We start from the raw sequence: 23,007 nt of genomic DNA on the forward strand, positions 1-23,007 counted from the left end.
GAATGGAAAAATAAAAAGGAGTTTCCGACGAAAGAATTAACGAGGGCACAAGCATGGTGGACCCTCCCTTCAAGTGGAGAGTCTTGACAGCCCAACAAGAACGGTGCATGTGGTGTGGAGGCCCCATCATTTCAATGAAAAGAAGCTACTCTTTCGTCAAACCAGGCCTGGCTTTGGCTGGCGCTAACGTCGGGATGAAAGGAGCTGGTTGAAAGTTGAAACCGAGAGGAATTTGCTATAAAGGCAGGGATAGAGTAGGAAAGCTCCACATTAATTAATAATGTAATAAAACATTTTAGAACTGAGAAAACGAGCAGCAATTATAGTGCCGGGGCCAGTTTGCAGGGTGTGCGAGGGGTGAAACATGACCTTGTCGGTTGTTTTGGACTCCCCACCCCCACAGTACACCAGATCCCACCAATCTCCTATCTTATCACCTTTTATCACAATATCTCTTCTCCCTTCCTTCTTCCCCTCCCACAGTTCCCCTTCTTTAGATGACTAGTAGGAAACATCCTGCCTCTTCCCCTTGTGGTTGTTGGACTTGCATGTTAAGTCCCTCTCACTGCCCCCCAATTCCCATCTCATATTTAGTGGGTGTTATGGGTTTGGATTTGCTGATGGTTGTATAGAAAGTCGAGGGAATAGATCAGTGGATTAATTAATCCATGGATTTCACAAGGCAGGATGAGGAAGAGGATAGCGACAACCCTCCTCTTCCTCCTCCTCCTCCTCCTCCTCCTCCTCCTCCACCTCCACCTCCTCCTTCTATAAGAGAATCAGCCTTGGGTAGGCCCATGCTCTCCCCTTCCTCGTCCCTCCTCTCTCCCAGAGGAGCAGGAGCAGGAGCAGGAGGAGGGGCAAGAAACGAGATGAGGCCTTTAAGTCCCAATCCCACGGCCTCCACCCGTGGCACGGATTCATCATCGGCGGGTGCAGTTCGGTACCGGGAGTGCCTCCGGAACCACGCTGCGACCCTCGGTGGTCATGTCCTCGATGGCTGCTGCGAATTCATGCCCAGCAGCGAGGACGCCTTCAAGTGCGCCGCCTGCGGCTGCCACCGTAGCTTCCACCGCATCGATGGCGATTCTCCTCCTTCCCATTCCAACCCCAACTCTCTTTACCACCTCCACGACCCTCCCCATGGTAGATCTCCCTTCTTGCTCCCACCACTCCATCCCCATCATCCTACCTCTCATCATCACCACCAAAAGCAATTCATCTCGCCGGCGATCCTCGAACTTCGCGGCAGCAACAGTACTGGTGGTGGTGCTGGTGGCGGCCCGATGACGGAGTCTTCGAGTGAGGAGCGAAATGCGGGGGCCGGCCCACTGCAGCGGCCATACATGGTGTCCAAGAAGAGGTTTAGGACCAAGTTCACGACGGAGCAGAAGGAGAGGATGTTGGATTTTGCCGAGCGGCTGGGTTGGAGGATCCAGAAGCAGGATGAAGCATTGGTTGATGAGTTCTGTGCCGAGGTCGGGGTCAGCAGGCAGGTCCTCAAGGTCTGGATCCACAACAACAAGCACTCCGTTAGGAAGCAGCAGCAGCAGCAACAAGAGCATCAACATATGTGACGGGATCGTGAAGGGTATGAGAAGAATAGACTTTGTGCTCTTGTATCTCACTGGCCTGAACTAATGCCTAGTTGCTTCTCCAGATTGACTTACACTAGAAATTATATATATAAATATATAATATATATAGCTGTTATGAGTGTAATCTTTCTTCTACTTATTCCTCTAATAGCTTGATGACAAACAAAACAAAACCCATCATCTTCTTGTCCTCCTCTTACTAAACCTGTAAACCACCTATTTGTCCTAGTTAGGAACATAATCTTGTCTCTTGTTAATTTTTTGCGTCTGTCGACCTCCTCTAGTATTTAGTGGTACCACCTCCCTTATTTTGTCGAGGGTCTCGGTATGTGGATGGATGCGTGCAACAACTGTTTCCTTTTTCTTCCTTTTATCTCAAACATTTGCAACTAATATATCACTTGGCTGTGTTATGCCCCATATTACTGACAAACCTTAATTTTTTAACGTTTTTTAGATTATACGGCTGTGTTGTAAATGGTATATACATTAGCAGCTGAGCAGCATTTGATGTTTGTGTGGGCCTTTTGCTTTCCTTGTCGTTGGTTCAGTGATTCCTAGGCATTGCCTTGAATTTGGTGATATACTTTCTTTGTACTTAAGACCAGTAAATTCACACTCAGTGCAATAAGTAGCTCATTAAAGGGATCAAACCCTCCCCTCATAATTCTTCTTGTTGCTTTACCAGGCGTGCATTATGCTGCTCTTTTGACCTAGAAGACTTTTTTTAGCAGGTCATGGTGTCAGATATGATAGAGGAGAGGCGTGGATGTGGCATTGTTACCAGTTGTCTCTCTGCTGTCAGAAACCTCCAGACTTTGGGGTAGCCTGTGTCAATAGGGGAAAGAAATAAACAAAGAAAAGCTATAAAGATGTGATTGCTAAATGTTAAAAACAAGAAATGGAGAAAATAATTGTTTATAAGATGCAGCAGTTTGCTTCTTTTTTAGATGCCTAGCCTAAATTTTGTTCTCCTCCATCACTCTTGCTTCTAATTCAGGTAGGTGGAGATCTCAGAACCTTCTTCATGTTGCTTCATTTAATACCTAATCTAATCCATCACTTACATCACTTGCTCACTATGCTCTAGCTTTTATGTTTTATACCTATTTATGCAGCACTCCCAGATGTTTTAAATCGGAAATCAACTTCATTTCTCATTTCAACATGCAGATCACTTATTTTGTTCTTTATAGTTCTTATGAAATGATAATCTTTTGATTCTTTCAATGTTAGAAAACTGAACTTCTCCTCGAATATTGTCTAAACGGGGATCATTAGTATTGGGTGGATATCTGGCCAGGACACCACCTCCCAAGATCCTTTCAGTACCACACGATGCAGCAGGAAGAAAGAAGAAACAAAACAAAAGGAAAAACAATCAAAATACGTGGATCAGCCACAAAAGGGCTCGCCTCCACGGGGCATGCAAACTTCACTATGAAAAGAAAATTTTACAAGAGGAGACCTCACCCTCAACCCTTGTACACCCAATTCTCTCTCACATGAAGTTCCCCTCACAAAAGCTCTCTCTCTCTTGGAGACCCCCCTGAACCCTGAAGAGCCTGGCGACAGCTGTCCAAGAGCCTCCTGCTCCTTCCCTCACAGCGCCCTCGCCCCTCTCTCTCCTCTGGTTCGTACGGCGGCGAGAAAACCGAAAACCGCCCTCTCTGTTTCGTCTCAGGCCCTTTTAAAGGCTTAAACCTGGTTTAAACTTGATTAGAGAAGGATTAGGACTCCTTAATCAACCCAAATCACGTCCCAGACCGTCCGATCAAGACCGGGAGCCACCTGGACCGTCCGATCGCGCTCCGGTCCACGGAATAGGGCCGTGGACCGCGAGAAACGCATGGAAAACGCCCACGCGGTCCATAGGCTGCGCCGTGGACCACCTGGTCCACGGTGGACCGGGGATGGGCCAGCAGGCCGCTGGGTCGCGCGTCCCGCGCGGGCCTGGGCCTGGGACGCGCGTCCCGCGCGGGCCTGGGTCGCGCGTCCCGCGCGGGCCTGGGTCGCGCGTCCCGCGCGGGCCTGGGTCCCGCGTCCCGCGCGGGCCTGGGACGCGCGTTCCGCGCACCGCCGCCTGCATCCGCGCCGCTGCCGCCCGCCGCCGGTCGCCGGCGGTCCTCCACCGCCTCGATTCTCGTGCCGATTTCAAAAGCTCGTATCTCCTCCATCCGAGCTCCGATTCAGGTGATCTTGGTCTCGTTGGACTCCGTTTTTCGCCGCGAACCTCGCTGTGGGCTCAATGTGGGCTGAATCTCGAGGCGACAAATCCTAACAATTAGGTATGGCTAAATGTGGATGCTATCGGGATCCATATATCGAGCATACTGCCTTGCATTTGGCACTATATACTGCATTATGTAATTTGGTAGAATATTTGATGATAGTTTTAATTCATGAGTGATCAGAAAAGATGTTCGAATGGTCTCACATTGCAAACAATATTGTAGCTCAGCCAGAAGATTATAATTAATGAAAATGCTTCAATTACACTTTAAAAAATTATAAAACAGCTGGAATCTGGATTTTAACAGAAGTGCTTCATCCAATTTCACTACATAATACATGGCCTCCTTTGACAACATAGGTGTACAAAATGAGCCTTTGTTTGGAGAAAACAAGTCAACTAGTAAATGTTGCTTTCGTAGCACAAAGTTAACCTTAAATGCTTCAATTTGTTATCATCTAACCTGTAAATTGAATTACACAAAACAATTAAAAAGAAAGCCAGTGTTTGATACTGATAAAACTAATGAAATGGTTGATAGATTTCCACATATTCTATATCCAAAAGGAAAAAGGATAAAACCAGCAGGTACATATTATGGTTTTGGAAGCCATTTTGTTTATCGCTAGGAAAATAGAAAGTGGGTGCTTACTTTTTTTTTTAATCTATTGAGAAAATTTAACAAATTACTAGTTGATACAAACCAAAGATCAAGTTAACGTTAAATGAATTCTTAACAAAGCAACATATACTCCATGTTCATGAGATAGCATTTACCAATTCTTCAATTCCTATCCATGATCTCTAACATTGTTGGCATTGTTTTTTTTTTCATTTTTGTTGAATGTATTGGTGCACTTGGTCGGGGATGGCCCTTTTCAAAAGTCATGCTACAGAGGAATTGAGAAAGTGGAGAGACCTTTTTGACTTTTAATTAACATTGGGAAAGATGTATGCATTTTAATTTGCAATTTGTGGTTTTGGTTGCCTATACAATCAGATTTTTGTTTTGACAAACTAATGGTTGAGTTCAACTGCATTGCTACATGAGAACCATACTGTAACAACTCAGGGTGAGAGAATTGAGTTCATGGATATTCTGATGTAGTAGATGCTATCCCACATACTGTAATAATTCAAGATTTTATCTAAAAAAGCTTAGCATCTTCGTCAAGCTAAGTGTCCAAATCCAGACATCTATTTATATATCACGATCAATTCATAATCAGCCCCAATAAATCTATATTGTAGTATTCCTTAGTCCATATATATTATGAATTGTATCGGTTCTAATACTATTTGTAACAATCTAGAATCTTATCAAAAAATTAGTCAAAAAATATTATTCAAATTTTTTGATCTTGTATAAATATTTAAAATTTTCTCAGTGAAATAATCAATATGGGCGTAAATATACGTTCATATGAATCTTCACATACTCAATTCAATGAAATTATTTGATCTCAGAAGAGGTCTTCTTATAAAAAAATATTCTTATACATTATGTAGAACAAGATGGATATAGTCCGGGAATCTAATAAATAATGTTTTTCAAAGAGCTGCTTTTTTATTATTTTTTTGGATGTCCGTGACATGAGATTCTGTATGATAAGAAAATGACAAATTAAGCTGGCCACCGCAAGCACCTTTTGAGAAAGATGTGGGTGGTCGGTTGGAGCGCTAGTGGATCCGACGGATGTTCGGTATTTTGGAGTTGACATGCAAGAAAAAACTAATAAACAAGCACTATCTAGGCTCCAAGGGGTGCCATTTTAGGTTCATTCAAGGGGAAAGCAAAACCCATCCACTAAATTAACCAGAGGTCTGTCTTCCAAAGGAGCTTATATACCCACAAATCTCGTGACCTCATTGAAGGAAAAAGAAAAATTCAAGGTAACAAGGAATTTTATATTACCTTTTTAATTTCGATGCTATAAATGCCATTTTAGATGAAGTAGCAAAGAAGTCTTCCATTAACTTCGTGTATTTTTAGCGTCCAATTTACTTATTCTTTTTTTTTTTGCCTCTGAACAATTTTATGAGCTGATGTGTTGAAGTCCCGCTGGCCAATACAATGAAGCCACCTTGCACCACAAATGTTGTCCAGGTGACTCCACTTGATGTGGCTCAAAGACACGTCATGGCAGCCAATGCAGTCTTGCACATTGCTCTAATACATTTGTCTACTCAGAAATAATTTGTGAGAAATATTCCATCTTATGGGGAACTAATCTTAGCTCATGTTTTCGAGTATAATAGGCTTGGTTGGATCAGATCAAGGCTAGACTTATTTGCTTCCTAATCCAGAAGCATGGCTCTGTTCACGGCCACCTTAGAAATTTGCAATGCGGAAACAGCGTGAGCTTTAATTACCAACTCTTCTTTTCTTAATCCCTCGACCATACTAAACGAAGCAAAAATATATAGCAATTATTTGATTCGTTGGAAGAATTTTTTTTCTAAAATATTATTTTTAAAAAACTAATTTCTAAAAATTTGATGTTTGAAAAAATCATATTAGCATGTTTGATTGGCTATAAAAAAATAATTTATTTCAAAATGACTTATATTTAGTTGAGCATTCATGTTTTTGAAAAAAACTATATAAAATATCTATTAGACTGTTAACATAACTAAAAAATCTTATTCTATTCTACACATTATGATTATTTACAAAGAAAAAATTATGATGCTTAATGATATTTTTGGTCATAGACTGTGATAGAGGAGGTTTGAAGTGCCGTAATGGAGAAGATGTTTATTTCAACCGAAAATTTTTTGATAGCTTAAAAGGATATTTTTGAAAAAAACTTCTAATTTTTAGCTCATGGGATAGTCCCATATCGTGCATTTATCTTTCCCATGAAATATAAAAATTATATTTCTATAAAATATATATATTTTTTAAACTCCAACAAGATAATAGGATTTTTTTCATTTTGCATTGGTCATACTTTATGGGGCCTTTCTTTTGTAATAAATAATATCAAAATTTGGTCAATTTTTTCATTGACCAACTTACCCATACTCTCACATTTTTCAAAATAGATAAGTTATTTTATTATAGAGAATATTTATCCATAAATAAAAAAAAATTATCCATCCAGAGAATAGCTAAATCATTTTTTCATCAGTAAAGTAGACATTTAATACTGTTCTAAAATTCCATCCTTATTTTCAAATGTCCCATCATTCAATGTTTAATAACTTAGTCAAATTAAAAAGTATAAGGGATATCATGAAAATATAGATAAATTTTATTAATTATTCAGAAAAATAATAATGTAAAAAAATATGGATAACAAATTTTAAAGTTATATATAAAAAAAATATAGATAAATTATTTTTTTATTTAAATATTTTTAAAAAATATTTAATAAAAAAATTTGAATTTTTTAATAAAATTTTAGCCGTAAAAGAATGGATCCGTGAGTCCAACACGGCTTCTATGCTACGGGCGACATGCCTCTAAATTTTACCATTATTTGTACGTTGTCATTTCTGATGGTGATATAGCTGTCAAGTTGGCTGCTTTACGTCGTCCTCCGGTCGCCAGCAGAACCTGATGGGTATCTAACGATGTTCCGTCCGGTTCCCTCCCTTATCATCTATCCAACGGTTCGACTTTCTGAATTATTCTTATTGCATGCTGTGATGATACCCGTATCGAATCCCCAAAAACCCTTCCGCTTTAAACCCCGAGAGGAGCCCGCGAAGCAGTCGAAGGAAGAGGGACGACGATGGCGGCCTCCGTTAACAACATCGCCGCCGCCTGCGGCTTCCCTCCGCCATCCACGGTGGCGTTCTCCGCCGCCTAAGATTTACCTAAGTTTCATTCATAATATCTTCTCTTCTACTACGTATGACTTCTTTTGCTTTGGCATGTCCTTTCTCCTGGTTCTGCGACACCGGAATGGGCGTATCACCAGTGGCACTTTAAATGCATAAGAAGACCAACTTGTTAAGCAATCGTCCCTTCTTGTTATTTATTCTCCAGTAAAGCTAACCTAAGGCACTGAATAAGCTGGAATCAATAATAAAATAATTCCTGGATCATTTGGCCATGCTTTGCTGCTGATTCATCAGCTTGATCATCCAAGCAAGCACTTGTAAGAATTCTGAATCCTCGAAAATTGAGCAAAAAGCCAAGGCACATATTGGTTGTTCCTGGCGATAGCGACATCCAAGGCGTTGACCTCAACCCGGTACCAAGGCAAGGTCAATCTAACTCATTTCAGTATCCTTCTCGTACAGGTGATGTCAACATGAAAATTTTGGCCTTCATGTTATGCATCATCTCATAATCATCATCAGCGGGTGCATTCATCAAGAATGCCAGCTGGTTAAGAAGGGTGAGTTTGTTTGCATGTCTGTTGTATCTGGTAATTACCCGTATCCGTCCTTCACAATTTAACACGACATCAGTTGAGAAAGGGAAGAAACTTCATATAAGATCTGCTTTGGTTCCTCCAATCATCAAAAGACAAATACAAAAATGATGAGGAAAAGGAAATTCACAAAATTGAGCCATCGATTCCTGGGCATTTCCCATACTTATTAATGATACATAAGCCTCAATAAAATAATCCTCATGAATAATGGATACAAACTGCAGGAAATTCTCTAAGCGACAAAATTTTCGAGGACCTCTGAGATACATAAATGCATAGAAAATAAAATGCTCAATGTGTAGCTTCAGCTGCAAGCTTGATGCGCTGTTGGTGCTCTGCAACCTTATAATCCACTATTTCCATGAATAGTTGCGAGTCCAAAACACAGTCGGGGCGCCCATACACAGCCGCTTGAATGCTAGCCATGAGCTTTGCGATCTCTCGACCGGAGAAACCCTCCGTCTTGCGTGCAGCCTCATGGAGCACATCCTCTGTCACATCCTTTACAACAATTTTCTGCTGCTTCCTCTTGAATAAGGAACGCCATCCAGATTCACCATCATCCCCGCGTGATATGTATTGGTTCAAGTAGAGCTTCAGCAGCTTGAAACGCTCCTCCTCCCTAGGGAGCGGGAACTCGATTACTTCATCTATGCGGTCTGTGACTGCTGCATCAAGATCACCAGGTCTGTTTGTTGCTAGGACAAGAACTATATCCCTTGATTGGTCACCAGTTCGGAAAAGCAGTGCATTCAAGGCACTCCGCTGAGCCTCGCTCATACGGGAGCTGTTACGCCTGATAAAGGGAGAATATAGAGAGAAGTCAATGAGAGAATCAATTAAAACAGCAGCTGTGAAATCATGATACAAGAGTTGTCTGTGGTATTCAGCCATGCTCAAGAGGAAAGGATACATGCACAAGTCGCTTGGTGAAGTTAACAAGATTGGAAGACGATACCGCGAGATTGTCAACTATTTCCAAAAGAATATTAGGGAACCAATAAAATACTTTACAGGCTGAAATTATCAGCTACATCAAATAGAAGAAAATGGTGCATGGGACAACAGTAGCAGAGTTTATATTATAAAGTTGATGCCTTGAATCAACAAACAATAAGAACCTACTTGGAAAAGAGTATAACTGGGAGGAGGATATTGCTTGAGCTAGGGGCTCTATTGACAAGATAAATCCAGGAGGACTTAACAAAGAAAAGTAAGGATGAGAGGAGGAGGAATTGGTGGAGAGTGGCTCCCCAAATTTCTAGTTCTGAGGATAGCCTCATCCATCTAAAATGGTGATTATTTTGTATTTCAAACCCACAGAATCCGGGTTCTGTGAACTCCCTCAATCCCTTCAATAACTTAATCCAACTGCCTCATATCTTCACACCTTTCCACTCATTTTTAGGAGATACATAATGAATAAACTGGTTGGACATTTAAACAAGCCCTAAAGCCTGCTGTTATCAAGACAACCAAAAAATTATGGACCATCATCTCATTTGATCGATATTGATTATTATCATAGAAAAATGTAAACACAGAAATTATCAGCAATTTGCTAAGTGGAATGAAGATAAGTTTCGAAGGCAAAGATGTTTCTGCACACAAACCATTCCTTCTTGCCCTTATTTTTTAGGAAGAAGTTCAGTACCTCAATAACACTATTGACCAGACCAAAAACATAATCAAAAGGGCAACTAGTGCAGTTATAAGACTGCCATGCTCCAGAATGAAAAGCAGAAATATTGTTTTCCAGGCCTAATGTTTAAAGCTCGTTTAAAATGTAAATGTTGGGAAGAAAGGGGTTGCTCTAAATCCCGAATAGACTCCATATGCATACTCAAATGGACACAATGAAATGAATTGAATTGTCATATAGATCCAAGATTCAAGCGAAAGATATAAAGACTTGCTCAATGTTCTTGTTCGGAAAACCCCTTCAACAACTCTGAGATTCTAATTTCCAACATTTATTTGATGACATAATATTAGCAGATAAAATGAAACCAATCTTTCCTGGCTAAAGGCTAAAGCATTACCATTGGAGGTGTTAAACCTCCAGCCACTACGTCAACCAGAAGGACATTTGGAAATAGGTTAAACAATAGATAAAACATATCAAGTTGGAAACTTACTCGCATAGAAAAGCATCAGCCTCGTCAATAAAAAGCAATAGACCTTTTTTGGATTTCTTAGCCCAATCAAATATCTCATGGATTTTGGTAACAGCTTGCGAACCCAAAGGTGCAACATCACCCCCAGTCATCATTGCATAATCCAGACCCTGTACACGATCAGGACAAGGCAATCAAAATGACAAGTTTCAAATCATTTAAGATTGTGTTTCAAATTGAAAAAAAAATGTTCCATGTCATAACTATAATCAACATTTTATGAATGATGTAAGGGAAATAAGTTAACTAAGAGTAAAGTGAAAAACAAAACCAATAAGGCTTTCTATAAGTAGCAAGAAATATGTGACATACCGACTTCCGAGCCATCTCCCTTGCCACCAAAGTTTTACCAGTACCAGGTGGTCCATAAAACAGCATGTTGCGGAAAGGTGCTTGATGAGACTTAGTGTTTTCTGTTGCTCGAGCAAGTTGTTCAATCCTCTTCTGTAATGATGGGTGAAGAACTATATTGTCAAAGCTAGTCCGGTTTTCTGATGATGCCACCTTTCCAGATGCTGTATGAGAACCTGAACCTTTAACGCGTGAAGCAATTCCTGACCATGGAAACTTGGCAATCGACGATTCACGAATCACGAAGGCTGGCCCAGTATTCTGTTGATGTAACCCCACATAACTCTAGCACCTTCCCTATATGTATATAATAACCAAATAATAGTGACAATTTTACCTCATGCAGAAGGATAATAAAGAGCATCATTTTAATACTCTTATTACACATTATAATCTCATTAATAGAGAAACTGGAGTAAACCTAGTAGTGTAGACACCAGCAGCGAGAGCAGTAACTCCTCCAACTGCCATTATTAATGTACCGCGATCAGTCAGTAACATCCTCACACCACCTACAGGTTTACAATGAGAAACCAAAAACAAGAACTAAGTTTTCATATTGATAGCAGAAAGAACAATGCTAGATAATGCTACTACTTGTTTGGAAGCCATAACATAAGAGAAATGAATGCCAATCTTATTACAGATAAAGCATTAGAAAGAAAGACAAACAACTAAGAAATTCAGATAATAATTACATGAAAAGAGTAATATAGATTGCTAAAATATTCAGAGCTTACAACAAATGACCCAATGAAAAAATGATGTTCTTCATTAGTCTCTCATCAAAGTAAAAGAAAAGAAGAACAAACAAAAGACGAGTAAAAAGAATAAAATATCAACCAAGGATGATAACGCATTTGAAAAATGTATTTTAACGGATCTTGTAGTTTTTTAATCTCATGAACCACAAAAGTTAAGTGGTTTTGGTACAATATCAAATTTATGTTATCTAATCATGTAATAAATACAGAACCAAGGCTTGCTCTGAAGTAGTGGCAATGGGAACTCAAAACTTTGGCTAAAACGTTTACGCAAGCAAATGGGCACAGCCAACATACATGACCAATATAGAATTATATTGTTTCGGACAAACTACTTGATTGCTATTATCATATGATTATCAAATGTTTAATTCAGAAAACCCATGTCCGCTTTAGCATGATACCTTCTATGTGGTTAAAAGTTGTATTGATTGCAGCAATCCACTTCTCTCTTTCACCCTTCATATGTTCTAAAAGCATTCTCCTGTTATGTTCTTCTGTCAGTTTTGCTTCATGTGCCCGACCCTCAGCCTCTGCCATAGCCTTAACTCTCATTGTTTCACGCTCAATCTCAGCCCTCTCTTTTTCTGTTTGGCGCACTTGAGCTTGGATTTGTTCTTCTGTAGCACGCCTCGCTTGTTCCTTTCTAATGGCGGATTCCTCTTGCATTCTCACGAGTTCAACATTATGTCGCCTCTGTGTTTCATGTTCCGTCTGGAGAGAGAATGTAAGACTTAAAATTTGATGTTTGGCACAACATAGATCACCGAGTTCAAAGTTGAAGGCAGTCAATAGAATACTCTACTAAATAACTTAGTTAAATGCATCCATAAGAATGATATAATAAACCGAGACAAGAAAAAAGGTCATTTCAGCAACCTGCATTCTTTTTCTTGCCAATTCATCTTCATAGCGTGCCTTTTGTGCTTTGGTCTGTGCTTGTTGTTGGATCAAATTCCTTTGATCTTCCGCAAGTTTCTGCTGCTTTTCCTGCCAAGAAAATGCTTATGAGAAGTGTAAGTCAGATGCCAAGTGATCTGGACTTGAATCAGGACTTTAACAACATAATTCATATAGATTATTACAATTTGTTTTCCTACAAACTACTGAAAATTTCTGCTGGAAGCCTTGTATAGCAGATTACCTCATCTTTTGAGAGGCATAGCACTATCAAATTTGAGAAAAATATTAGCAAACTTGCAACTTTATGGTTATCTAAGCCCCTGAAGCATTTCTATCTGAGAAGAAATTGATATTATTTACTTCTCTCACAGAGACAGTTATGAGCCTGAGGGTGACCTATATGCCATTTCCAGAATTTAGTACTATTCTATTGCCAGCAACTATATAATCTGAGAGAAGGAAAATCCCCAAACAACAACGTCCTCCCACACCCTCTAGAATGAAGTCAAGAGAGTTGTTATGTTACAGTCAAAACACATCAAGCAGAAAGAATAAACCAAGAAGTAGGAAATGCTGATCAATAAATCAACTAAATGAACATATGAAACACGAACTGGAAATCAAGTATGTGCTTCAAACTCGTCACTCATGGAACACTGCCATGAATAGGGGTGGCAATTGGTCAGGTTCAGGTCAAGTATGACGATGGTCATACCTATGTCCAAAGTATATGTATTAGACCAAAACCCAATGTACAAAGTCAGATCTCATAAATCATGAGCATCATGAATATCATGCAGAAGAAACATAAAGTTAGACGTGAAGGAAGTCTGGTTAAATAGTTATAATTCTTGGTTTTTATTATGTCAGGCGAACCAAAACTAGTCTTCTTGGTTTTTTCCTATGTCAAGTGAACCAAAACTTATATACACACACAACAGACAAGCACACATATATGTATGTTATGCACATGTATGTATGTAAATTCCAACGAACTGCTCCTTGCAGTCTCACCAGGCAATTCCAGTCTGGTTATAATCTAGACTCTTAGGTATATGCTCGAAAAAGATGAAGCCGGTCTTTTGCAACTGAGAGGAAACTTAATGTTATAATCTAGATACACGACGGAGTAGACCCTCAGAGATTGGCATTATGGAAGCAAGACAATACAAAATGCTTCCCCTCCCAATAGCCAGCCATCCTTAACAGCTTGACAAAGCAAATGGCTCGATGCATGAGTTCACTAGTAATCAGTGACGGCCATAGTTGTGATGTAGCATGCTCCATGTTACTTCTGGACAGGAAAAAGATTCCAATTTTGCTAGACACCTAATAACCATAGGGATCTATCCCATCTCAAAAAACAGATAAAAATTCACTGCTAACCTCCTATTGATTAGGAATTCTAATAAAAATATGACAGTAGGTGATAAAATAATGAATCTAGCAACAATCAACCAACTCTTACAAAACCTCCTGTAACCCTTTAAAGGACATTAATTTAGACATATTGAGGCGAGAGATAAAGATTTATGAAAAGTTTAATATTTTACAATGCACCATGACTTGATAAAAAAATAATGAAAGCAACGATATGAAGAGAAAGGAGATGCTTACGATTTCAGTCTCCGCTTGCATGGCAAGATATTGGGCTTTCTCGGTCTCCACCTCCGCCAGTCGAGTCTCCTCCTGCTTCCTCATCAGATCAAATACCTGAATGCCATTACCAAAGAAGATTAGACCGAGAGAGAGAGAGAGAACAAAGGGGGTGACGGAGATGGGGTAGTTCCGAGCTTGGCAAAAGAGCAAACACCTGCTTGGCGGAACGGGAGCTATTGATCTCGCGCAGGGCCTTGGCACCGCGCTCTAGCAACTCGGGGTCGAACCCACCGGAGGACGACGAGCCCCCGCTCGGATTCTCGGTGGCCGGAGGAGGAGAAGAATAGGGGAAGCGGAAGGGGCTGTCCGCGTAGGCGCGGTCCGCAAGCGCGGCGAGAGTGGCCGCAGCCACCCCCGCTGCGGCGGCAGCCGCGGAGCGTGGCAACCGGAACGGCGGCATCGACGACGGAGGCGTGCTTGCTTAGAAGCTCGCACTCGCTCTCATGGACGAGAAGAACGAGAGGCGGGATCGAACCGCGGTAACACAGACGACGCGAGAAGGCAGAAAAGGTGAGAGAAAAGAGGAGGGCGCCGAGGGTTTTATTTAGAGTTGAAAGGAGGCGGCGCGCCCCGGGGTCTAAGGAGCGAACGGCAAGCAGAGCCTTTTTTTTCTCTCTTTACGATAAATAAATCCGCTGCGCAAAATTGAACGGCCATCGTGGAGCATGGAGTCTGCAAGGCCTCCATATAATTTTTTTAAAAAAAAAACTCATAATCGATATCTATTTAAAAATATTATTTTTTTATAAAAAAATTTAAATTAAAAAAATATTATTAATCATGATATATATCATAAAAATATTTAGGAACAAAAAAATCCTGTATTTTGACAGTTTTAATCTGTTATCAAGTGGATGTAAAAATGAATGAAACTATATTTTGTTATGATATAAATATTAAAATATATCGATTTTTATTTTTAATTTATACACATCTTGGTACGTATATTATGGTCAATTAGATGGATTCTTAATTTAAATAATTAATCATATATTTTAATATACTTAAAAACTATTTATTTTATATCCATACGTTGAATAAGTTAGAAACAATCAATAAATATAATTTTTTATTTTGAAGTATCATTAGTAGTGCAAACATGATCAACCATGTAAATTTTTAATTTGGATACCCTAATATCTATTTTGAAATCAATCGATTAATACACTCTCATCTCAAGGAGAGCATAGTCCATCACAAGTACATAGATATATATCTTTCACAATTACCAAGATTAATTTTAGAAGTTATAGTTGCCATGCCTATTATAAAACTAGATATGTTTGAAGCCATCTAACTTAATTGAACATAAAATACAGCTGAAAGAAGTTGTGCAGAGGATGAAGGAAATAGCCAAATTGTTGCATCAAGATCTAAGCTACTGCAGCTCATTTTTAAATGAAGTTTAACTTCCCAGATACAAATAGAATAGAACATCTACCAAAAAAAAGAATAAAACATCTACCATTCTTTATCAATCTTTATCGCCCAACATTGGTTTGATCTAACCCGGTGCTTAGGCTCTAGAATGAGTATAGGATAGAAAGCGGAGAGCCAGAATATCCTCTCTAGGGATAATAATCGGATCGGATATAATGAGTCAGATCAGATATGGGTTGAGTCAAAAAATTCTGAACCTGAATTTGATCTGTTTATTTAAATAGATCAAATTTTAAAACCTGAATTCGATCTACTTAATAAACGGATAATCCGATCCGACCTGTTTACGACTCATATATAACATATTAAAAAAAAAAAACTAACCCGTTTAATGATTCATTTAAAAAAATAAAAAATAAAAATTATGTTTTCAATTTCTATGGCTTTATCCTCGCCGCATCTCTGTCCGACTGTTTCTTCAATCTCCATCCTTGCCAACCTTCGATTGTGACTGTGCTCTCGGCCATGATGGAGATAAAGCCACCACAGAAGAGAAGTGAGCCTCAAGTGATGACAATGACAGCACAATAGGAGACGACGATGATGGAGGCGACGAGGAGGATCATGAAGTAGCCAAATGACCTTTAGGTCGGAGCAAAGGTGGAAGGGGTTGGCACCGCAGTAGCAATCCTGATCCCCACCCCCCATTCTTTACGATGGATCTACGAGAACTTGTTTAAGAGAAGCTGACAGTGGGGATTTGGAAGTGGCTCTTCTTGTGTGAGGCGGCCAAGGGCAACGACTGACGTACAGCCTAGGACTTCTAATGAACATTAGGAGGGAGAGTTCCAAAGCCACCACCATGGACATGCGGGATCGAGGGCGAAGACACGAGGCCACAGCCGAGAGCAGGGACCTTCCTCGCCGACCTCTCTTGCCATATCGACTCATTCTCACCGCCTCTTCGCCCAGGTCGTTCTCAGCACCACCTCTCCGCAGCCCCTCGTCTGGCCACTCAAATTTTACCATAGGTCCACACTCCACAGCCCAAATATTTTAAATAAAAATCATAAACGCTTTAAACATATTGAACAAATTGAGAAATTTAAGCCGAACCTCATCTATTTAATAAATAAATTAAATAGATCAATCAATTTATGACTTGAACACGTTTAAGTTAAATACAAATCTGTTTAAGACGGATCAAATGCGTATCGGATTGATGGATCGGATTATATTTTACTATCTCTAATCTTCTTTAGAATCCATAAAAAAAAAATTAAAAATTAAAAAAAAAAAAAAAAAAAAAAACAGAGGAAGGGAGAGAGAGAGAGAGAGTCAACCCTACCCTCTGAAGAGTACCATAAAGTGCGTCACCAAAATGATAGCACACACCAAGGAAATAGCTTTCTAAACACAAACCCCATTCACTGGATGAAGCCGACGGGAACAACTACCAGCAAGAAAGAAAATGCGTGAGAGTAAGCGACAATAAAAGCAGCGTTTTTCATTTTACAGTAGCAAGATATAACAAAAGAAAACAAAACCGTCGATATATCTTCACACTTCAGTAATTTATACAACAAATAAAACTGATGGTCCATAGTTCACCATCAAATATTAGAATTCAAAAATATAGTCTTTACATTGGATAAGCTGAATTGACCAACATGAGATAAATAAAATCTACAGCAAAGGCTGAACCGACAGTGCCATAAATTGAAGTCGATATATTATCTCATGGGTATGTCAAGATCATCTTCATCATCTAATTCTAGTTCACTTGGTCGGATTCTCTTTCCCTCTCTCAATACTATTCTTCCGCCCTTCTTCGGTTTTCCCCTGGAAAAAATGGAATTTTAAAGTTCACACATTTGCTTTTCAATCGTGCTACTATGACATATAAATAAACAATAAATTTCTACAGTAAAGTAAAGAATGCAGTACATTATTAAAAATATTACCAGCTAAAATCTATTCCTTGCATTCTAAAATTCAAATTCTATACAATCTAAACCAACATTCTGGGTGTAATCAACTTTTACAAATAGACCCGAGTACATCTGAACAAAAGTAGCCACAGTATGAAATAATATTGTTGTGGGCAGACTGTGGAGAGACCTCTCTTAATAGTCCCACATCGGACAACTCTGATGTGTGCATGTGCTTAAGAGAGATACGAGCACACCTTCCCTCACGAGGCACCTTTTTCCACGTGGAAGGGACAAAACCGTGAGACTGTCTGCGTGACGCTGGGCCGGAGGCACGACCCCCGATGGGACCCGATCAGGGACTCCAGGACAACCCCCGGTGGGAACCACAGGGCAATGCTCCCTGTCCGGATCTAGCCAGAGCAGACAATATTTTGTGGGGCGAAGCGTGGTTGACTCCGACGACCTGCTTGACGCGTGCGCACAACAATGACGCGCCAGGTAGGGGGCACCCCCTGTCCTCACATGCACCCTCCAGAGTGGGGGGCATGTTGTGGACAGACTGTGGGAGGACCTCCCTTAATAATCCCACATCGGGCAACTCTGGTGTGTGCATGTGCTTAAGAGGGATACGAGCACACCTTCCCTCACGAAACGCCTTTTCCTACGTAGAAAGACAAAGCCGTGAGACCGTCTATGTGACGTCGGACCGGAGGGCACGACCTCCGGTGGAGCCCGATCAGGGGCTCCAGGGACAACTCCCGGTGGGAACCACGGGGCATAGCTCCCTGTCCGGACCTAATCAGAGCGGATAATACTTCGTGGGATGGAGCGTGATTGACTCCGACGACCTACTTGACGTGTGCGCACAATAAATATATTGCTTATACAAATAGACCCGAGGATTTCCAAACACAAAAAGAGAATGTTGTTTATAGAAAATAAAGTGGAGCTCTAGTCACTGTGAGACTCCAGAATACTGCTCCTCCCATAAACTTGTGTAAATATTACCCAACAATAGAAAAAGATGACAAGACCCTTCAAGGAACACATAAAATTCCAATAAAGTGGTACCTGTGATTGGCTATAAACAATTAAAGGTTTGCAATCACGGATGAAGATGGGATTCCAGATCTTGTGGGAACCTTTTGAACTTCACCCAATTACAATAAAATGCAGGAGAAAGAAGACTCTTGCTATAATTTTCCCAACAGAGGTATGTCAGAGATTCCAGAATCACATAAACTTTCAGTATAATGGTACGTGTGGCTGGTTATAAAAAATCACAGGTTTACAATCAAAAACAAAGTTGAGATTCTCAGATCTTGTGGGATTCTTTTAAACTCTAACAATTACAATCAGGTGCAGGAGAAAGAAACCTTTTAGGGCCCATTTAGATGGGTGGGACAAAACCCTATAGGATGCATTGCCTAGACATCATAAGCATTAAATTATAAGTTGGGTGAGGCTTTATATTTACAAGTATCTTGGACCACCTTTTGAGCGGACTGACCCGAATCTCATAAGGAGAAAAAAAATGACTTGTTGAGATCATTTTTTTCTCCCCATAAGATTTGGACCATCCCATTCAAAATGCGGCCTAAGATACTTATAAACTCACCATATAATATAATGTTTTTGGTGGTTGTACTGGTCTAATCCATGAATTCTATAGGATTCTGGGACCAACCATCCAAACGGGCCCTAATTTGTAACTTTCCTGCTTGATGCAACATTTCACTTATTTATAGGTCCACTGGAAGGAAGAATTAAGAATAATGTACTCACTGTCCATTTGCATGAGCGCTTGCACCCTTTGACCGTCCGGGACCATATTCAGACCTTCCATCTGCCACAAACATACAAGTATATCGTTCATATCCTTGTGCATATTAACTATTACCTTTATCTATTGTTAAAAGCTCACCATCCCTTCCAGCTACATGCTCTTCAACCTGAAATATAGGCAAAGAGTGGTTAGATTTGCCTCTTCCCAAAAGAGTAAAGAGTCTCAGAAATATTATAAATGATCATATTTATTTTCTTGGTGATATCTTGTGTCCCCTATTACTTCATGCATTCTGTTATAAAAAGGAAATTGTAGCTTATTCTGCGTAATCCACATGGAACTCCACATGAACAGTTCCGTTAAAAGAAGAATAGATTGATCATTTATAATTTCTAAATTTCTAAAAACTAATGCCCATTAAGAATGCCAGCAAGCATTATATAACATATTCATGGTTTACATGAGATCCCTATTTCAGTGTAATTATAAATTCAGCTGATTGACTGATTAATTAGAAAACCAAAATATAGACGAGATATGCTCAAGAAATTTCAAAATCAACATGCATGTTAAGTTTATCTGCACTGATTTTTTTAATGTTGTCTATCAGATAGAACGAGAGCTTATATTCAGGCCCTGTTGAATAGCTGGTAGTAGTTACATACTGCTGGTGAGGTAACAGATGACAAAGAGAATAGCCTTTCTTCAGGCTGAAACTTCCTGGAGCGCTTTAGGCTGAAGGCACAATTTCAAACAAATCTGTGTTATCAACAATTTGAATCACCTCAAACATAATACACCCAATTTAAATGGTCAGAAAATTTCTTGAAATATTATGAAATAATTCACAAGAACTTAGAAGAAATAGAATTTGAAGCATCATTAGCCTATGGAACAGATGCAGCAATATGATTTCTACAATCTAAAGAGGGTCAAAGGAATGCTGCTAAATGATAGTTACCTTACTAAACTAGCAAGTAACAATTTAACCTCAAGAGCTGCTTTAAGATGGCTCAGTCAATGCTAATCATAATCATAATTGTCAATCCTTATCTATATTGCTACAGTGTACATTAACTCCCCTGAATTTGATAATAGGACAGGCAAAACATTAACTCTATCACTGCAGTTTAAGCCACACAGACAAATTTTACTCTATATTCATTCAAAGGCTTATAAACCTAAATGCCAGTATAATAATTTCAAAGGACCATGATTATTCTTCAAACATAGGATTGCTGATAGAATATTTATCATTAAGTATTTCAGACCAAAGATAAAGGAACTTTTAAGAGCAAGTGATTGATAGTTTTTAAATACTGGGAAGTATGCATTGAAGCATTACTGACCATTGTCATGTCGAGGGCGGATGAACATACAGAAAAAATAAGATTACTTGGTCTGATGCAAGATGAAGTGGGATGAAAATAAACAGGTAAACACAGAAAATGTGTGATACTCATATGATATGGAGGCAAGACATCAAAAGGGACATGTAATCTTAGCCAAATGAACTGTCAGAAGAAAATAAAGGAAGTCTTAGAGTGCATCCTGACGATTAAAGATATATGAAAAAGTTGAAAATACTGGTTTCCTGCATAGATGTAACCACAACAACAACATCGCATTTCTTACAGGAAAAATCAATTAATTTAAAACAACTTACTTGGTATTGCTCTTAGATGATGATAAAAAACCTTCAAAGCCTTTCAATACACTACCACACTGGTTCGAATCTTGTAAGTAAGTAGTCTCTAAGTCATAGACCTTCAAAAATATAGCAAAGAGTATGGAGTAGACATAAATTTTTGCATTAGAATTTAAAACAAAAGGCTTTCACAACTACCAACTGTAACTAGTAACAAATATGTTGGAAAAAAAAAAAAAGGAAAAAGAAAAGACAAACTATCAGTATGTGAAAGAAAAACACAGTATGATCAGAAATTCATTTTTCAAAACCTTGACATCAAGAATTTTAACTATTTCTCATTCAAATTTTCAGAACTAAAAGCTCGCCATCCAAAGGAAAAAGAGGGTACCAGTCAATTCCCACTATCAAGATACAGGCAGCGAACTCTGAAATAAGAATCTTAAAACAAAAGCAACAATCATTTCTGCACGGGAAACTAACTGATGTTGCAAACTAAAAAACGAATCAAAACAAATAACCGAATGAAAAAAGAATCCAGTCATTTGAAAGTGGCAATTTTGCACAAAAAGTGCAAGAAATCTCAATTTTGCAGCAATGGAACAGCAAGATCATCGACATCCCATCTTAAAGTACAACAAGAGAAATCCAATAACATTAGAAAACCGAAGCACTCAAGCGAACCAATAAACCGAGTCAAATTTTGCGAAAACCTAAATTGAATTTGCACAAAAGGGAGGCAAAGTTCTAAACTTTAGATTAAACAGTTAAAAATTCAAACCTCAGTGATTCATTTATCAATTAATATAAAAAAATAAGGGAAAAGAAGGGAACAAGACCTACTTGCCTCTCGATGCTTCGGAGCTCCTCCTGGAGCTTCTCTCTCTTGCTCACCAGGGCCGCGAGCATGGCCGAGGGATTTGAGGCCACTCTTTGCCCTGAACAAAACAAATTCCCAGATAATTATACTGCAACTAAGGTAATGAGGGACAAAGGGATTCGAATGCCGAAGAAGCCGTTTTCTTGATCTCTTCAGGACGACATCAGAAAAAATTAGGGTTCTTAAAGGTCAGGAGACATGTTTAGGGTTTCGAAAAAATTAAAAAAATTTTTTTTTTTTTTAAAGGTCGATTTGATTTCCATCAAAAACAGTTTTTTTAGGGAGAGAGAATTAGGTTTTTCCAACGGTTACCTTCTGACTCCATCCCATCAGCGAGATTTCGAATTCGCCCCCAAAATTAGATACGAGGTGAAAACTGGTCAGAGAACGATGACGGCGCGGCCCTTGAAGCTTTACGAGGTGTTAGTGGATTTCGCTGGGTCGCTGTTGCGCCACATGGCACAAAGTCATTGGCCAACAGTGCATGAAAAAAATTAGGCAGGTGGACAAATTTTGGACACATAATTATTTTTTTTAATTATTTCAAATATTTTTAATTCCACCCACAAATCCAATTTAGTACGTAAAATCATCCAATTTTTAAATTTATTTAATTTTTTTTTAATTATAAATTTTGTCCGGCTGCCATGATGAAACTAATCTGCATCATTTTTTTCTGCTACATAAATTTATCACACGATATTATATAATAATTTCATCATATTAATATTAAAAAAATTATAATTAAAAATTTAAATTAAATAAATTTAAAAATTAGATGCCCCGACTACACTAAATTAAAATTCAAAAAATTAAAAATTTTAAATAATTTTAAACATTTATATAATTAATCTTTTTGAAAATATAACTAGCATTCTCTTTCTTTTTTTTTTTTTTTAATTAACTTAATGTTCGAATACATTATGAGGCTGCATACTTGAGGATCTCTTGAACATGAGCAACTATCTCATGCAAAGCCTATCGTAAGTAGAAAATAAATTGATACAACTGCAAACTAGGTTTATTGCATCAAGATAGATTGGAGAGACAAAATTTTTATATATATTTTTTTACATTATTTGATGCCACATGTGATAGATTGCAAAGGATGTCATGAAGTATCCCTCAATAATCTTTGTGGAATAAGTGTAAACCTGATTAGTCAGTATTATATGTATATGTATATAATGTATTTTGTTGTGGTGTAGAGATGACATCTTTAATTTTACATCGATTGTGAGTCAAAAAAAACTATGACTTATATAGATCAAGGCCATCTCTTCCTCTGCGAGATATTTTTTAA

At 38.9% G+C, this 23,007-nt stretch overlaps 3 protein-coding genes across 5 annotated transcripts; 1 reads left to right on the forward strand and 2 right to left on the reverse strand.

The window, feature by feature from the left end:
- Nucleotides 1–357: 357 nt before the first annotated feature.
- LOC105058745 (zinc-finger homeodomain protein 2) lies at nt 358–2,540 on the forward strand. 3 transcript variants are annotated; one of them, XM_073249541.1, is made up of 2 exons: nt 358–1,591; nt 2,287–2,540. In XM_073249541.1, exon 1 carries the CDS (start codon nt 669–671, stop codon nt 1,575–1,577), a length of 909 nt encoding a protein of 302 aa, XP_073105642.1. In that variant the 5' UTR covers nt 358–668; the 3' UTR covers nt 1,578–1,591; nt 2,287–2,540. The 3 variants fall into 3 exon arrangements, with proteins under 3 accessions (XP_073105642.1, XP_073105643.1, XP_010940074.1); XM_073249542.1 differs by having other exon boundaries at nt 2,330–2,540; XM_010941772.4 differs by having other exon boundaries at nt 359–1,591; nt 2,333–2,540.
- A 5,734-nt stretch (nt 2,541–8,274) lies between these two features.
- On the reverse strand, nt 8,275–14,649 carry LOC105058746 (uncharacterized). Its single transcript, XM_010941773.3, is given in 9 exon segments — nt 8,275–9,018; nt 10,361–10,509; nt 10,712–10,992; nt 10,995–11,047; nt 11,172–11,262; nt 11,919–12,228; nt 12,394–12,504; nt 14,035–14,130; nt 14,231–14,649. Coding segments are annotated over 9 exon segments (1,842 nt in total). The 5' UTR covers nt 14,477–14,649; the 3' UTR covers nt 8,275–8,513.
- A 2,335-nt stretch (nt 14,650–16,984) lies between these two features.
- Nucleotides 16,985–22,167, reverse strand: LOC105058747 (uncharacterized). Its single transcript, XM_010941774.3, has 7 exons — nt 22,017–22,167; nt 21,668–21,762; nt 20,843–20,943; nt 19,842–19,911; nt 19,315–19,342; nt 19,176–19,236; nt 16,985–17,298 (listed from the first exon to the last, which is right to left on the reverse strand). The coding sequence occupies exons 1-7, from the start codon at nt 22,027–22,029 to the stop codon at nt 17,190–17,192; spliced, it is 477 nt and encodes a 158-aa protein (XP_010940076.1). The 5' UTR covers nt 22,030–22,167; the 3' UTR covers nt 16,985–17,189.
- Nucleotides 22,168–23,007: the final 840 nt, after the last annotated feature.

Source organism: Elaeis guineensis, chromosome 15 (genome assembly GCF_000442705.2).
Source record: "Elaeis guineensis isolate ETL-2024a chromosome 15, EG11, whole genome shotgun sequence".
NCBI classification, from domain to species: domain Eukaryota; kingdom Viridiplantae; phylum Streptophyta; class Magnoliopsida; order Arecales; family Arecaceae; genus Elaeis; species Elaeis guineensis.